The 19,372-nt window shown below is 39.2% G+C and overlaps 1 protein-coding gene across 2 annotated transcripts in view; it reads left to right on the top strand.

Annotated features, from left to right (window-relative positions):
- Window positions 1-19,372, top strand: part of Nipped-B (Nipped-B cohesin loading factor) — an 804,192-nt gene that overhangs the window by 778,936 nt on the left and 5,884 nt on the right. For both annotated transcript variants that reach the window (XM_068226150.1, XM_068226151.1), the window contains one exon: window positions 9,558-9,743. In XM_068226150.1, coding sequence (XP_068082251.1) covers window positions 9,558-9,743 — 186 coding nt within the window. The remainder of the gene's footprint in view (window positions 1-9,557; window positions 9,744-19,372) is intronic.

A 19,372-nucleotide genomic window follows, 5' to 3' on the forward strand; every position in this document is an offset into this window, starting at 1 on the left:
AAATTGCTGGAAGCTGTGTTCCCATGTAAAAATGGGACACATGCTGACGTGTTATGAAATCAAGTAATCAAGTTATTCACAACTCAGTAAAAGGTTTTGCCAGGAGAGAGACAGAAAATGTATCGGCAGTGAGAGATATAGATATTTGCAGATCTGTTTGGTCCCTGGATGATTTTAATCGTGTTTTTACAAGAGCAGTAACACTTCCAATGCATGGGTACGTGATTGACCACATGTACAGACTGAGTTAAAAGTCTTTCCCAAAAAATTTGAAATCTTTGATTGCTCATTTCTTTCCAGAGTTTTTTAAAGATGAATAGCCTGTTTCATGATCACATCGTCTAGGCACTGATTTACCAATAGTGGAACATAACTAAAATTCCACAGCCTGTTTTCAGTCATTTGACCGGGTCAGGAATGGAAGGAATGAATGAAGCCCCCATCTAGCGGCAAGGATAGGAGATGTGCTGGCTGCCAAAGCCTGCCGCACTCCTCTGGGGCAATGATAAGTGACCAATAGATGAAATGAAATGTTAATGGAGAGTAGTGAAACATAACTGACGATTTATATTGATTATTTCAAACAGCATTGGCATTGGCTGAATGGCCAGCGTTGAGTCCTTTGGTTCAGAGGGTCCCGGTTTCGATTCCCGGCCGGGTCAGCGGTTTTAATCGTCTTTGATTAATTCTTCTGGCCCGGGGACTGGATGTTTGTGATTGTCCCAACACTTTCCTCTTCATATTCATACAACACACTACCCTACCAACCACCACAGAAATACATAATAGTGATTACGTCCCTCCATATAAGGTTGGTGTCAGGAAGGGTGTCCGGCCGTAGAACAGGGCCAAATCAACATGTGTGACAGATCGCACCCACTACCCCACAGGTGTGGGAAAAGCGGTAGAAAAATAATAATAAGAATAATTTGGACAGCAGTGGAATCGGCTGTTGCAAACAATACAGATCCTGTGGTTTTTGAGAGAAAAAAGTCATTCATAATACTCCAGAGTAAAAAATCGCTCAGTGTTGGGTTGCATGATCACCAGTGCATTTGTGGAAATTCCTCATCCCTATTCAAAACTGAGGAGGTGCTCCATCCTATAGCCATGTTGTTTGGGTCATCAATCCGTTTCACCCTATCCTGTGCTGACCTATTTATTTTTACATAATCTAATTTGTTGGCAGGGTAGGTAAATGAAGACAGGACCTGGTAGCGTTTTCTCCTATGATTTATTATCTGGTTACTACAAATACACGTTAACACAGGATTGCATAGTTCGCTATTTACACTCATGACATACAATTACACACTCCCTCTTATTAAAAATACCATGGGTAGTTGTTTAGTCTGCCCTGTCATTGTTTATTATTAAAGGTTTTTATACTCTTAAAACTCATACATGTTTTGATAGATATCCACTTTCTTCATCAGCGAGCTTCGTATATATAAAATCAAAATTTCTCTATCGTAAGATCATCTTAATCTAACTCCTGTTAACACACATCAATACTTAGAATTAAAACATCAAAGCATAGAACACTGTTGTATTAACTACACATTACAGAGAGTTTCTTTAGGATGCTTCTCTGTCATCATGTTTGTCCTTATTAATACGGGCTCACTTAAAACTTTCTGTTAGACTGTTGTTGTATCCTTGTTATTGCTTACGTTAAAATATATCTAAGATGTTCTTGTTAAATCTTCTTTCTCGCCATAAGTTTATTATGCCCAGCAGTTCAACTATCCCGCCATGCGCTTGATTGGGTGCCTGGAAGATGTTCTTCTTTGTCTTTATTAAGAAGAAAATCATTAAGCACATAAAATTATTATTAGATCAGTTTATTTAGAAAATATAACAAATTTCCATAATATCACGGAGCAGTAAACCTACGTTGCTGTCCAGCCAGGCACTCGCTGCTGATTAGTATACCTAACGGTCTACCATGGTACAAGCTACTAGCGGTAAAGCTCTTCAGCGTCTTTGCACTGCATATTAATTGCATCCAGCAATGACTGTGTTACTGTCACAATTACTGATCCACTGTATGATGGCTTCTGAAGATGAGATATAACACTGCTCACAGTGGGGATTACCAGGCGAGTTGGCCATGTGGTTAGGGGCGCGCAGCTGTGAGCTCTCATCCGGGAGATAGTGGGTTCGAATCCCACTGTCGGCAGCCTTGAAGATGGTTTTCCGTGGTTTCCCATTTTCACATCAGGCAAATGCTGGGGCTGTACCGTAATTAAGGCCACAGCCGTTTCCTTCCCATTCCTGTCCTATCATCGCCATAAGACCTATCTGTGTCGGTGCAACGTAAAGCAAATAGCAAAAAAAGCACAATGCGGATTGTCTCGGACAGTGTCGCAGTAGAACAACTTAGGGCGTGTGCTGCTTGATCAAAGATATTTAATGTATTGCTCAGTATGTTCCTATTGCGATACTGTAAGATGTAGTAGAAAGGTTGAGATATTCGGATGCGAACAGTTGCTTTCTTCTGTTTTTGAAGTCTTTTAGTATATGAATAATTGAATTCCAGCATGTAGGTTCATCTTGAATCAGGCAGTGTTGTGGTAGGGAAAGATGTTTCTGTGCAGTTTTGTGAATCTTTGTGGATTTTTAGGAATGTTAGAAACTCCCTACTAATCTTCTATATAACGCAATGAGATTCACAATATTCTTTGAACTGAAATGTCCCTCTTTCAGAACACATTGTACTGCATGAGCTACGCATGGCAAATGGGAATATTTTCCCGAAGTCATGGCACATTCTACATCCAACTGTTGTCATGGATCAAAGCCACTAATTTATCCAATAAAATCCAAATTTCAAGAAACTTACAGTATTTTCACCAGGGTGTGTCTCACTTCTTCAAATGGTATCACTTTAGTGCTGAAGTGTTTATTATTTTCACACCATACAAATGCTGGTAATGTACCTCAATTAAGGCCATCGACACTACCTTCCCAGTCTTAACTCTTTCCCATCTTTGCATCACCAAAAACCATCAGTGTGTTAGTGCAACATTAAACTACTAGCAGAAAAGAAGTTTGTAGTCCTGGTCTACAAAGTGAATGATGATATTTAGGTAGTCGTTTGCTGAAGGTTGCTTTAACAGCCATGCTATCTGAATTTCGGAGCTCATCTTTTATTTTTGTTTCTACTTCTTGATTCATATCTGAGAGGATTATATACAAATGTCAACACATGTGCGTATACCTGTACGCATCAAAGAGGGACGATAATTTAATTGATTTTACAGTTTGTTTTTATTTCAAACAATGATCAGCTCGTTCCATTTTGAAGAACCAGCTGTAGTATTACATAATGACAGTTACATTTAGCCATAACGGGAACATTTTAGCTTCTATCTCTTCACCTGTGGTTTTACTGCTTTGTATACCATAAGCATTAATTTTTATCCTTGTTTTTCATTATCTTTTTAGGCACTATTCAGCAAGACAGTTTAAAGATTTTCTTAAACTGTCTGTGTGTTTAATTTTTTTTAGTTTAACTGTCCTTGTACTTGTTTATTGTGATTTGCAAAGAACATCAAAGGAATTAGTTGGTTTTTTTTATCACTTCTTAGATGCAAAACAGCAGTTATTTTTGTAAGATTTAAAAAAAATTATCCGTGTGTATTTTTGATTACATGTTGTTGTAAACTTTAAATTCTATCTTGTAACGGTGACATTAGCTGAACCAAGCAGGTGGCCAAGCAGTTTGTGTCACTCAGCTGGGAGCTTGCATTTAGAAGATAGTGGATTCGAACCCCATTGTTGGCAGCCCTGAAGATGCTTTTCCATGGTCTCCCATTTTCACACCAGGAAAATGCTGGGGTTGTACCTAAATTAAGGCCACGGCCGCTTCCTTCCCACTCCTAGCCCTTTCCTATCCCATTGTCGCCATAAGACCTATCTGTGTCTGTGCAACTTAATACAAATTGCAAAAAAAAAAAGTAGACGTTAGCTGAAGATGGTCCATAAAAGGACCAAAACATGTCCTAATTTAAGATTATATTGACTATTTTTATAACAAAATTAGTTGTACAGTATTGAACAGGTGAATGTTTATTTAAACAAAAAAAAAAAAAATTGTGGAAATTCTTTGATCAAAAACAGATCTGGAAGGATGTCATTGAAATGTGCTTAAAAGTAGACATAGTATATCTAGGTTCAAGGTGTTGAATCAGTTGCTTAAATCCTTACTTTCTACAATGCTAAAAAATGGCTGGTTTTCTTTGCATACCATATTCGCTATTTTCCTGGTAATTACTTTTGATCGTTTTTCCTATTTTAAATTTGAATTTACCATCCAGAGTAGATGTGAGAGTAGGCTGGTTAATATTAAAGTACTGGGAAGATAATGATAATGAAGGAAATGGCTTTGAAATGGAATGAACAGTCACAGGCTCTTCCACTACCATTTCTTCGCTTGTTACACTTTCACTGTTTCAAATTTTTTTGTACGGATGTTCATCTTCAGTAAAAACAATTTTATGAACTGAGGTGACATGCTTTTCTAAGTTTGCTGGTGTTGAGATTTTCCTCCTTGCAAGAAACTATTTTCTTACAAATGCATCAAATGGAACAATTATCACTGACAGGATCTAATTTGAAATTGTTCCACACTTCGCTCATATTACCCAAAAGTGGTAGATTACAAAATGTACTAGCTTCCATTACTTCAAAATGACATCCAATTTGAAATTTTAAAATAATCTAAAAATTCAAAATAGTAATCTAAACTTTAAGTCAGGTTTCATGTTAAGGTGCTGGTGCTGACATTTTTACAATAAGCTGCTTCCTTTCTTGTGAAAAAAAGAAAGAAAAAAGTAAGCTTGTGTCTTTGTCCATAGGGAGTGCAGCTTCTTTCAGGCACACCCCTAATGAAGGTGAAATGCATGTACAATTTTAATCACATACCAGCCCTCCTGCCATTCTTAAACCTGTGGCAGTAGGGGGAATTGAGCCCAGGTCTCCGAGGATGACAGCTAATAGCACTAACTGTTTTGCCGAAGAGGCGGACTCCTTGCTTTGCAATTTGACAGTTTAAATACACCACAGAAATTGTTTTGAAATTCTCTGTTATCGGGTACACTCAGAAGTTGGTTATTTTGTAGGTGATGCGTCGTTTTTTTCCACAGCCATCCAAATTGGAAATAAATAATGTTACAACTTAGTGCAATATCACATTAGAAAATATCTTCCTTGAGCTCCAATTTGGCACATTTTATTGCACTGGTACATGACCTTTCAAGCAATTTGTACTTCAGACATACTGGTACCAGAACATCTGCAGGAATTTAGTGGAAGTTCTGTTTTGTTGTGGGATCACTAGGGCTAAAATTGAGCCCAATTTATTGCTGTACCTGCTACTGGCTATTTTGAAACTTATGAGTTGAAGCATGAACTCCTTGTGACCACTTTAAAAACTGTTACTTCCTAAAATTTGAGAATATTAAGTAAAAAGTTTATTATTCTATTAACATGGTATCAAGAAGGTATAGAGATCATCTGTAGTAGTATCATTGAATATCGATATCTCTTGAGTATTGAGGTATCAAAAGTATTGAGAACTTACCTCTTATTTTTATCACTTTTTCAAACAGTTGGAATATGAAACAGCATACATAGATGCGCATATCTCATTACACCACAGTCGACAATTTTATGCACAAATTTTGCCATAACATGTGGGACACTGTGTTGTGATGTAATTTCATTTTAAAATTAGTGATTACCAAGCAAGTGGCAGTGCAGTTACGGTCTCTCAGCTGTGAGCTAGCAGTCGGGAGATAGTGGGTTCAAACCCACTTGTCGGCAGCCTTGAAGATGGTTTTCCGTGGTTTCCCATTTTCAAATCAGGCAAATGCTGGGGCTTTACCTGAATTAAGGCCGAGGCCGCTTCCTTCCCACTACTAGCCCTTTACTGTTGTATCGTTGCCCTAAGACCTATCTGTGTCGGTGCGACATAAAGCAAATTGTAAAGTAAAAAAAATCCGGTCAAAATGTATGTGATTTTTTATTAATGGTGAAATGTTTTTTCCTGGTAGTGTATGCACAGCAAAAGTGAGAACTTGTTGGTTTATTAACAAAGCTCCTCCTGAGTTCACCAGTTAAAATTCCTATTTAGTCAGACACACATTCCCTGTATGTACTGTGGGATGTAAAAACCAGTAACACTATTAACCACTTCAGAAGCCCACCGAAACTGGAGCACCTACGCTGACTCGGGGGGCTGAAGTATGACTACCCGGTAGTTTTTAACGTTCGTAGTGGTAAGAGTGGGAGGGATATGGACGTATTATTCTGAAGACAGTTCCCAGCAATTCATTACCTCTAGATTTGGAAACTGTTAACAGTGCCCTCGTTGCAGGATAAACTAATTCTCAGTGTAGCTATCGCACAGTCAAATACACAGCGAAAATATCAATAAGCTTGTGTTAAGACATGTCTTTGAGTTGAGTTGATAATACATTTATAATATTATGTTACATGTCCTGCATACACCATTTTCAGCATTAATATTATGCGTTATCAATATTATTCAAGTACGGAATTGTGCAAAATATGTCCATGATACATTCCATGCTGCAAACTCTTACCAAGTCTGTAAAATTTATGTCTATTACTTAGAAGTTTGTTTTGTATTTTGTGGGTGGCAAAGATATTCTTTACTCCCCAAGCAAGCCAAGCAAAGCAAACCAAAGCAACTTTTACATGACTGTTGATGTGATTGTAGTCATGGGACCTTCCGTTCTGCATGGAATCCAAACCATAGGAACGTGACTTTTCATTTCAAAAATCCTATATACATCGTTTAGGATTCAAACTGCAGCCGCCTTGGTGAGAAGCCAATGATGATATCCTTCAGCTCGCACACCCGTCACCGCTAACCAGGAACACTAAGATCTGGTAGCACTAGAACTGCCGAAGCGTCAAAATGACCGCTACACATTTTCCAAACTCAATTGTGACTACAGGTTTTATTGTAGGATATTGAGCTGGAGTGACTTTTCCTGATTAGTGCCCTGGAAAATCCATATTAAATATAATTAATTTTGCATCAATGGGTGGGGCATTAGTAACGGTTATACCTACTACCGCCAGAGTGGTCATTTTGACCGCTGCATTAATTATCATAATAAAATGTATTATAACACATACCTCTCGTTGAGATATAATCATGTACTTATTATCCTATCATCAACAGTAATGTTCAAAAGTACAGCAATGGAACTCGGACCTATTACGAATTGTACGAGCATTATTTCCGCTGCATCTCTGGTAGTGTTATCATTCGTCAGCTTGTCACAGTACAGTAAACATGTCCCGTAAACCATCATTTGCTGAGTCTATTGCATGACATTCCTGAAGATGTCTGATGTAGAATGTGGTCCAAATATAAAGGACCTAAAAAGAGAAAATGCATACAAAGATTACTACCTGTCAAGTGATAACTCGGAAAGCAGCGATTTATATCGCGCTGAAAACCGCATTGTTCAGGCTGAAGGTAAGTTGATATTATTACGAAGGGCGTACTATATTGTTTTACACTTTACTTTTTTCTACACAAATGAAGTACATTACACATCAGTTGTTACGTCCACCTTCTCAACATAATCTCCTTTTAACTGTATGCACTTTTGCTATTGATGTGTCAGTCTCTCCAGACCTTCCTGAATACATTCTTTACCGAGCTCGATAGCTGCAGTCGCTTAAGTGCGGTCAGTATCCAGTATTCGAGAGATAGTAGGTTCGAACCACACTGTCAGCAGCCCTGAAAATGGTTTTCCGTGGTTTCCCATTTTCACACCAGGCAAATGCTGGGGCTGCACCTTAATTAAGGCCACGGCCGCTTCCTTCCCACTCCTAGCCCTTTCCTGTCCCATCGTCGCCATAAGACCTATCTGTGTCGGTGCAACGTAAAGCAACTAGAAAAAAAAAAAAAAGAAAAAAAAACATACATTCTTTTGGAGTACTGCATACCCCTTGCCCACAGTGTCCAGTTCTGCAAAATCTGCAAAGCGGCGTACGCAGAGGTTTCTTCATGTTCCTGAACAGGTGATAAATCACTTCTTTGGCGGTGGACTTCCCCTATGCTTCCATTGCATCAATTATTTGGTTTGTGGCTCATGGTAATGGAGCCATGTCTCATCACCAGTCACAAGCCTAGCCATGAAGTTGGTTGGATCTTGATCATGGCGTTGCAAAAGTTCTCTGCACACGTCTCTGCTTTTCGTCTCTAGACAAGAGTCTAGGCACCCACGTGGATGACACTTTCCCCAACTGTAAGCAATTGTGCATGAACCGCTGCAGGGTGTTTCGGCTATTTCCCGTAGCTGCCTCTATTTCCGTAAATGTGATGCATTTGTTTCCTTGGATGGCCTGTTCGACCCGGGCAATGTTGGCTGTTGTTAACACTGTCACATTTCTTCCAGAACTAATTCCCTTGTCCACTGATGTGTGCCCTGTTTTCCAACTTTCCACCCAGTTGTAAACTGCTTTCCGTGACGGCGCATGTTCTCTGCAGACTGCCACCAAGCGCCAATGAATTTCTGCAGTGGCCATACCTTCTTTCCTTTGGAACCAAGTCGTATAGCGCTGTCCCTGACGGCTGCTTTCCATGTTGTCTGCTCCTACGCTGACAGTGTTTTAATGAAATGGCTATGGCAAGTGCATTTGTTGGCCCCTGTGCGTGAGCTGTTACTGAATGATGGAACAAGACACTAGTTACATGTCACCACCTTCAAAAGTGGAATGTGAACCATACCCGGACGTACAAAAAATAAAGTGTAAAACAATAGAGTACACCCCTCATAGTATTATTATAACTATCAGCATAACAAGTTTGGTGTAATTCCTTGATTTATACCGTATTCAAATTATAATGATGCCTTGTATAGGCTGAGTACTGACAAGTATTCAATTATTCTATTACAGCCGTAAAAACAGTAACCCGTATAGGCATGGTATAATAGGGGACACAACAATCAAGGTAAAAGCCTCCTATGGCCAGATAATGCGCTATTAGCTACTGATGACATCAGGGAGTGGACTTTAGCAGACTGGGAATGAGTAACCGTGCGTATCAAGAACAAGAATATAATAATTTCAATAGCGGTCAAAATCACCGCATCGGCAGTTCCAGGTATACAATATATTCCGGCGGTTCTAGTGTTAACAGAATGATTGTGTGGCTCCATGGGTAAATGGTTACCATGCTGGCCTTTGGTCACAGGGGTCCCGGGTTTGATTCGTGGCAGCGTCGGGAATTTTAACCATAATTGGTTAAATCCCCTGGCACAGGTACTGGGTGTATATGTCGTCTTCATCATCATTTCATCCTCATCACAACATGTAGGTCGCCTACAGGAGTCAAAAAAAAAAAAAAAAAGAAGTCCTGCACCAGGCCTCTCCGGATGCCACACGCCATTATTATAACAGAATATTTGAGAAACCATATTAATGGATAAGTCTGTTGTTTTCTTTGTCTTTGCAATGATATAATGTAAGAATTAACTGCTCAAAAACAATTTCGTCTTTTACAGTTCAAGCAGCTGATGCTGAAATTTGATCCAGAGGATCCAGATGAAGAAGATCATGTTAATACAACTGTAAAGCCGATTCCTAATAAAGTTTCTGGTGCTGAAATTCTGCGTGAAGGTGGCAATGAAACAGAGAAGCAGCCAAGTATTGATGTAGAAAAGTCACAACCAGGAATAGAAACAACTCCAGTTAGTATTTTTTTTCTTTAAAGTTTTGAACTAAAAGTTGTAAACTATGAGTAGTTCCCGAGTTATTTTATGGTATTCTAGAATTACATTGCCTTTATTAATGCAGTAGATGTGCAACCCTTCAAGGTATTCTTTCATTTGTTTTGCTTCCAGGACTTCACTACTTAAGACTGCTTATTTACCTTCCTAATTTATTGATTCAGTACCTTATCATACTAATATTAATTTAAGTAATCATTTTGGGAATCATCTTAAATTTTAAAGCACACGAACAATCTAAAACCTGAAGTTAGAGGAGTCATTGACCTGAAGATCAATGACTGTCTTAATTGGAGGACGATGAAGGATAACTGTGTATTGTGTGATCAGCTTGACAGATTCCATCGCTGCTAAACTCAATTTACTTGATTCAAGCGGTTTCCTTTTAGGTAAAATAGCTCCTCATTTGTCACGAGGCTAAGTAGACCCTGTTCCAGCAGCTTCAATACTTATGGCTTAGTTGTGAATCAAAAAGAAATTAACTTTCATTTGGTAGAATTGAATAAGTCAAATTCAGGCAACTTGAAGCTTATCTGCTGTTGGTCCAACCAAATGCACATTCTCATATTTGCATGCGTTCAGCACTGTTTAATAGGGTACTCAGTGCAGGTAGCACAGTGAGAAGCTTGGTATATGTCAAAATATTTCTTCTTTCCATTGACCTCAACAATGTGCCAACTAGGATTTGTAGTTTGCATATTAAGCCAACAATGTTGGATTATTTTTTCTGTTGTAAACTGCTTGTAAGACTCTTTGAAAGTGAAAAGAAACAACTTTGGTACTGGGCTTGAACAGTTTTAAGCCGGGCTGAGTGGCTCAGAGGGTTGAGACGTTGGCCTTCTGACTCCAAATTGGCAGCATTGAACCCAGCTCAATTCGGTGGTATTTGAAGGCGCTCAAATACGTCAGCCTCATGTCGGTAGATTCACTAGCATGTAAAAGAACTCTTGCAGGACAATATGCCGGCACCTCAGAGTCTCTGAAAACTAACAAAAATAGTTAGTGGGGCATAAAAAAATAACATTATTATTGAACAGATAAGGGTACCAAGAATGAATTGATAAATACATTTGATTTCTTCATTTTCTTTTTTTCTTCATCATCATCATCATCATCATCCTCTTTTTAACTTGTTTCTCTTTTTGTGTTTATATTCCCATGTTTCATATAAAGTTTGTGTCTTGTATTCTTTCCAATATGTTGGCAACAAGGTTTGTAATTGTAGTTCCCCAATTATTCCAATTTCTGGGCAGGTCTCATTCTCTTTCTTCTTACTACTACTACTACTACTACTACTACTACTACTACTACTACTACTACTTTGCGAGTGTCATGAGACATGTTGTATTTTTAACTCGCTCTTACCGAGCTCGATAGCTGCAGTTGCTTAAGTGCGGCCAGTATCCAGTATTCGGGAGATAGTGGGTTCGAACCCCACTGTCGGCAGCCCTGAAGATGGTTTTCAGTGGTTTCCCATTTTCACACCAGGCAAATGCTGGGGCTGTACCTTAACTAAGGCACAGCCGCTTCCTTCTCAGTCCTAGCCCTTTCCTGTCCCATTGTCGCCATAAGACCTATCTGTGTCGGTGCGAGCAAAAAAAAAATTCACTCTTGACTAGTCTGTTTCTGTCTGTATTCCCAAAGATCCAGCCGCTTTTATTATTTCCACTGCAACTTCATCTATTAGCACCACTTTTCTTGCTTCCATTCCTTTTTTTATGGAAACAAATATTCTTGGAAAATGTAAATGTGAAGACACACAAATGCCTGAGTTCTAAGGTAATCATTGTGTTTCCTTTGTGACCAATCCTCATCCTGGATATCACTAGTCATACCATCCTACCATACTTTGCATTGAATGATATATTGGTTCTTGTACTGTCATGACTGCAAATTATTTGTTTCACCAAATATCTTTAAGATATGCTTACCCAACTAGTATAGGATTTTGTGTTGTGAATATGCATGAAAATTACAGAATTCATTGCAGATTCATTACACACGTGAATCAGTATTCTTGTAGTCTGTAGGATTATAAATCAGTATTATCAAAAATGTAAAGGGATGAATATCATAGTTGGTCAGGAGAGAAGCAGTCTGTCTTCATTTCCTGCAGATCCCTTTTACTTGCTTTTTGGCTTTGTAATAGAAACAAAACCAGTGAAAGTGCTCATATTTTACTCTTCATGTGCTATATTTCATTGACTTAAAATTACTACTAGAGATCATTTACAGAATAATATGGACTTCCTGGATGGTCGCAAACTATTTCGGTTGTAGAAAAAAAAAAAAAAAAATGATGTACAATTTTAATACCTGTGTATTCATAAAAATTTCAATGAACTACCTCTTTCCTTCTTCCATGGTTAAATGTTCCTATGGAGGACAGAAAATGTTGCTAATACACTGATGGCAAAAAAGAACAATCACTATAATTTACTTATAATATTTAAGTTTAAGCGTAACTTACAATGGAGTGATGCATTGGTAAAGTGTAGTTTTATTGGCTGTAATGGCTCTGATTGAATGCATGGCCCCTTCTTATCTACACTTTTATGAGCATCAATAGGTCTTATAATGAATGAGTGTTTCTTCCCATCTTCTGTATGGTGTGTTATTGCTTTATTGGTTCTCTTCAATTTGGAAAACATGACAACTGTCATCAACAGTTCGTGTGTCATTTCATAGTTAAGTTCAGATTAAAACATGCCTCTGATACCCAAAAAGACCGTCACCTCGACTGATGATTGACGCAGTCTCCATTATGCCACTGTTGCCATAGGTGCACCATACATCATAGTGCAAGAGGCAGTGAAACAGGTTCTAGAAACAAACAGTTACTTCTGAAAACCTGGATCTGTCAGAGAAAGGAACACTTCAGCCCAAGATAACAGATTTATCATCACCCAGGTTGTAAGAGATTGCCATACAACTGCGGTTGAAGCTTGGAATGACTACAGTATGTCTATGATGTTAGAGTGAGCAAGAGAACGGTCCTTCGAGAACAAAATCTTCAATCAGGACAGTCTGTTACTGGACCAGATCTGACCAGACAGCCTAGAGCTGCCTGTCGTCAGTTTTCTCATCAGCACACCCAATAGTCTATGCAGCAGTGGAGCAGAGTCTGGAGAACAGTATGCAGAGTACAGAGTGCACATTCTCGTAAGGATGCCATTTGATGGAGACTCCGTGATGGTATGGGGGCGGTATCTCCATGAAGGTTCGAACAGAATTGGTATTCATTGAGAACAAGAACCTCGGTGCTCACTGCTGCATAAATGATATTCTAGTTTGGGCCCATTTATTGGAGACAAATTCATATTTATGCACAAAAATGCTCGTCCATACATAGCGGATTGCATTTCACAGTATCTCGATGCCGGGATACAGCCCTGATTTAAATGCCACATACCATCCCTGGGATATGTCAGGTAGATGAATCCGAGGCTGTGATATTGTTCTGGAGAAATTAGGTTATCCGAGGACAGCATTCCAAGAGGAATGAATCATCATTGATCAGAGAGACATCAGGACGTTAACTGAGACCACATCCAAGTCCAAGGGAATGGAGGTCATAATTACAGCCATAGATACATTTTAACTTGAATTTTAGTTGGGTTTTTTTTCAAGTGATTGTTTTTTTTTTTCAGTCAGTGCACAATACAGCATTCATGGATGTATAAAAAATGGACTTTAATAAGTATAAATAGACCAAGCTCCAGAAGTCCGTATACAAACATTACTGTAAGTAAAGGGGAATATAAGGGCAATCAAGAAGTGATATATTGACACTTAATAACAATGTAATTTGTATCGCAGGCTGTTGCGTTCATGAAATCATAATTATTCATCAGTGGGAATGTTTTTTACTAGTAGCGGCATCTTGGCTTTCTAGACTGGGGCCGGTATCTCGCGGTCAGATAGCTCCTAAAATGTAATCTTGAAGGATGAGTGGACCTCGAACCACCCTGAAATCCAGTTAAAAATCCCTGTCCTGGCCGGTAATTGAACCCAGGGCCTCTGAGTAAGAGACAGGCACGCTACCCCTAACCCGCGTTCTCTATAATACACTATGTGATCAAAAGTATCTGGACACCTGGCTGAACATGACGTACAAGTTCGTGGTGCCCTCCATCGGTAATGCTGGAATTCAGTATGGTGTTGGCCCACCCTTAGCCTTGTTGACAGCTTCCACTCTCGCAGGCATATGTTCAGTCAGATGCTGGAAGGTTGCTTGGGGAATGGCAGCCCATCCTTCACAGAGCGCTGCACTGAGGAGAGGTAGCAATATCGGTTGGTGAGGCCTGGCACGAAGTCGGCATTCCAAAATATTCCAAAGGTGTTCTATAGGTTTCAGGTCGGGACTTCGTGCAGGCCACTCCATTACAGGGATGTTATTGTCGTGTAACCACTCCGCCACTGTCCATGCGTTATGAACAGGTGCTCGATTGTGTTGAAAGATGCAGTCACCATCCCCGAAGTGCTCTTCAACAGTGGGAAGCAAGAAGGTGCTTAAAACAATGTAGGCCTGTGCTGTGATAGTGCCATGCAAAACAACAATGGTTGCAAGCCCCCTCCATGAAAAGCACGACCACACCATAACACCATCGCCTCCGAATTTTACTGTTTGCATTACACATGCTGGCAGATGACGTTCACCGGGCATTCGCCATACCCACACCCTCCCATCAAATTGCCACATTGTGTACCGTGATTCGTCACTCCACACAACGTTTTTCCACTGTTCAATCGTCCAATGTTTACGCTCCTTACACCAAGCGAGGGGTCGTTTGGCATTGACCTGCGTGATGTGTGGCTTATGGGCAGCCGCTCGATCATGAAATCCAAGTTTTCTCACCTCCCGCTGAGCTGTCAGAGTACTTGGAGTGGATCCTCATGCAGTTTGGAATTCCTGTGTGATGGTCCGGATAGATGCCTGCCTATTACACTTGACGACCCTCTTCAACTATCGGCGGTCTCTGTCAGTCAACAGACAAGGTCGGCCTGTACGCTTTCGTGCTGTACGTGTCCCTTCACGTTTCCACTTCACTATCACATCAGAAACAGGGGACCTTTGGATGATTAGGAGTGTGGAAATCTCACGTACAGACTTCTGACACAAGTGTACACCCAATCACCTGACCACGTTCGAAGTCCGTGAGTTCCGCGGAGCACCCCATTCTGCTCTCTCATGATGTCGAATGACTACTGAGGTCGCTGCTATGGAGTACCTGGCAGTAGGTGGCAGCACAGTGCACCTAAGATGAAAAACGTATGTTTTTGGGGGTGTCCGGATACTTTTGATCACATAGTGTATATAGAGATGTACTGGTATGTACATGAACAATATTTTTTGTTATGCTCCTTTAAAATCTATAGATATAAAATATCATGTCCTGACTGACTGAATGACTGACCATCGCCGAGCCAAAACTACTGGACATAAGGAAATGAAATTTTGGGGATACATTTATATTAGGGTGTAGGTGCTCACTAAGGGAGGATTTTTGGATATTCCATCACTAAGGGGGTGAAAAGGGGGGAGAATTGTTAAAATGAGGATATCTATACTTCAAAAACTTTAAAGTTTACAAATGTAAAAATTGGTATTTGGAATCTCCTTTAAAAATAAAGAAACACACTTTCGTTGTTTTTTTTTTTTCTGGACTATCCCATTAAGGGGGGTGAAAAAAGGTGGAAAATGGGTTGAACTCCTTTTATGAAGAGACTTACATTTCAAAAGCTGAAGATGTTACATACTTGAAAATTGGTATTTGGAACCTCCTTTGAAAATGAAGAAACATGTATTTTTGTGTTTTTGGATAATACGATGAATAGGTGGTGAACAGGAGTGGCTTATTGTCTCAGACAAGTAACATATTGGAGATCTGAAAACTGGTATTTGGAATTTCCTGTAAAATTAAAGAAACATAATTTTATTCGGGAAATCCACTTAAGGGGAACCAGAAAAGGAGGTGAATTTTTAAAATTAGCATATCTACAGTATATCTCAAAAACGGAACATGTTGGAGATGTGAAAATTGGTATTTGGAATCTCCATTAAAAATAATTAAATATGCATTCTTTCGTTTTCAGAAAAAAAAACTTAACAGGGGGTGGGGGGGGGGGGGGGGAGAAAGAATTGAAAAAGTTGTAGAATTATTTGTATGAGTGTATATATCACAAAAATCTAAAGATATTACAAATGTGAAAACTGGTATTTGGAATCTCCTTCAAAAATAAATAATCATTTGTGGGGAGGGAATCAACTTGGTAGGGGTGGATGAAAACGGAGATGAATTCCTTTTACGAGGATACATATATCTCAAAAACTGAAGATGTTAGAGTCATGATAATTGGTATTTGGAAGCTCTTTTAAAGAACGGGTACTGTTTGTTTTTGGAAAGGATGTAAAAAAATTTAATTCTTTTTCTGGAGAAACTTATATCTCAAAGCTGAAGGTTACAGACGTAGAAATTGTTATGTGGATCTCCTTAAAAATAAAGAAACACGCAATTTTTGGATGGGGGAAACCAACTTAACAGGCGGGGGTGGAGTGAAAAAGGGGTTGATTTTTTTCATGAGGATACTTTTATCTCAAAAACTGAAGATGTTACAGACATGAAAATTTGTATTTGGTATTTTATTTCAAAGTAAAGAAACCTGTAATCTTTTGTCTTTGGAAAATCCACTTAAAGGGGGTGAATTAATACAAAAATTAGTTGAATTCTTTGTATGAGGATACTTATGTTTCAAACACTGAAGATGTTAGAGGCATGAACATTTGTATTTGGAATCTTCTTTCAAGGTAAAGAAACACGTGTTCTTTTGTCTTCGGAAAATCCAATTAAGGGGGGGTGAATAAATTGAAAAATTAGTTGAGTTCTTTGTATGAGGATAATCATATCTCAAAAACTAAAGATTTTAAAGACGTGAAAATTGGTATTTGAAATCTCCTTTAAAAATAAAGAAACACGCACTTTTGGGGAGGGGGGAATCAACTTAGTGGATAGGACGGGGGGGTGAAAAAGGAGTTGAATTACTTTTATGAGGATACTTATATCTCAAAAACTGAAGATGTTATAGGCGTGAAAATTAGTATTTGGATTATCCTTTAAAAATAAAGAAACCCGCATTTGTTTTTTTGTTTTTTCTTCGGAAAATCGACCTAGGGAGCGTGGGGTTGAAAATAAGTAAATAAGGACTTGAAATATGTTTATGAGGATACTTTATCTTAAAAACTGAAGCTGTTACAGACATAAAAGTTGGTATTTTGAATTTCCTTTCAAAAGAAAGAAACACGTGATTCTTGTTTTTGGAAAGTCCACTTAAGGCGGGAGAGGGGTCGAAAGAAGTGAAGAGGATGAAGTTGAATTATTCTTATGAGCGTACATTTATCTCAAAAACTGAAGGTGTTACAGACGTACAGACATGAAAACTGGTATTTGGAATCTCCTTTAAAAGTAATGAAACATGTATATTTTTGCTTTAGGAAAATCCAGTTAAGAGGCTGAAAAGAATTGGAGAAGCGGGTGAATTTTTAAAATGACTACCAGTATATCTACATTCATCATCATCATCATCTATGTCCCACTCCAGTCTCCTGGGTGTGGTTTATATCTACATTATATATCAAAAACTTAACACGTTAGACACAAGAAACTTGGTATTTGGAAAATCCTTTAAAATTACAGGAACCTGTACCTTTTTGTTTCCGGAGAAGGCACTTAACGGGGGGTGAAAAGAAGTGAAAAATAGTTTAATTATTTTTTATGAGGATACTTATATTTAAAAAACTGAAGATGTTCAAGACGTGATAGTTGGTATTTAGAATCGCCTTTAAAAATAAAGAAACATGTATTTTTGTTTTCGGTAACTACACCTAGTTGGGGGTGGGGGAAGGAAAGAATTTCTGGGGTAAATGAAACTCAATTTTTGGGCGAGTTTTTATACTTTAGGAATTTTCAGATAATGTCTTAATACAATGCCAAGGAACGATTACTTTGATCAAATTATAAAATCCACGCGAGCGAAGCCACGGGTAATTGCTAGTATTGACATAAAATATTATAGTTACAAGATCTTCAGATATTTTATATAGTGTAAATACTTGCATCGTCATAACAATTCAGTTTATTTTATTATATTAACCCTTTGCCGTTCCCCATTTAAAGATGGATGCCCGGCCGTAATTACCGTGTTTGCTGGCAGAGTCCTTTACATCCCGATAGGTACAACAGCATAAATACCACCCTTTAAAAGAAAATAACTAGAAGTCATACAAACTAAGATAATGCAATTTCTTTGCATTCTGTTCCTTAATGATTGATGCTTATAAATATGTACTCACTCTAATTTTGAATATCCACATTTTGCTCCTGATGGTGCACCCCGTCCTGCACAGTGGTAGATTGCACTGCTTACATCTGAATGTTACTTGTTTGCCTCCCCCAGGAGCTGCCCTGTTTTTCATTTGTAAATGCAGGAACCTACTACGCTGGCGTAGTAGGGCGAGGGATGATACTCCCGTGTGGCGGATAGGGGTGTCCTAACCGGCTTGCCGGTGGACTTGAGGGAAATAGAATACGTCTCGCGGACCAAACACACAACCCCCTGTGGGTGGGGGATGCAGACGAAGAATACACCCATGGTATCATCTGCCTGTCTCGTTGGCTGAACGGTCAGCGTACTGGCCTTCGGTTTGGAGGGTCCCGGGTTCGATTCCCGGCCGGGTCGGGGATTTTAACCTTAATTGGTTAATTCCAATGGCACGGGGGCTGGGTGTATGTGTTGTCTTCATCATCATTTCATCCTCATCACGATGCGCAGGTCACCTACGGGTGTCAAATAGAAAGACCTGCACCTGGCGAGCCGAACCCGTCCTGGGATATCCCGGCACTAAAAGCCATACGACATTTCATTTCATCTGCCTGTCGGGGAACACCATGTGTCGCTTTTACTTGTGCATAGTACCACTATGTTTGGTACTAAATAGGTTTGTGATTAGCAGCACGCAGGAGCACCGTGCAGTTAGCCCTCCACTTGGAGTGCACTGTCAGCTTTTTCAGTACCTGTGATTAGTACCACTATATGAGGAACACCACAGGATAAAACGAGTCTCCGTGGTTAGTACACTTATGCGATGAAAATCACAGGTTCATGTTGCCTGTCAATGGCGCCGCAATGTGTGAAACACCATAGGTCTGTATTACATGAGCGAATTTCATTACCTGTGAGTAGTAGCAGAATGTGTGGAATACTGCGAGTCTACGCTACTTTTGATTAGTACCACACCATGACAAATACCATGGATCCACTTTCCTGACCATAAGTACCTTTATGAGGGGCCGATGACTTGGATTTTGGACCTTTTAGACTGCAAGCATCATCAATTCAGTGTTGTACCTTAGAAGCAGTGCCTTGGTCAGTAATACTATTGTTTTACATCGGTTTCAGTGAATGTGAGGCACTGCGGGTCAGATCCACTGATTGTTTTAAATTCATATCCATCCATTCATTCTTTGTCCTCACGTTTTGAATTCTGGTCAGTGGAAGATTTTGGACTTTTAATTTGTCATTACATTTTGTCT

The sequence above is a fragment of the Anabrus simplex genome, chromosome 2 (genome assembly GCF_040414725.1).
Source record: "Anabrus simplex isolate iqAnaSimp1 chromosome 2, ASM4041472v1, whole genome shotgun sequence".
Lineage (NCBI taxonomy): Eukaryota > Metazoa > Arthropoda > Insecta > Orthoptera > Tettigoniidae > Anabrus > Anabrus simplex.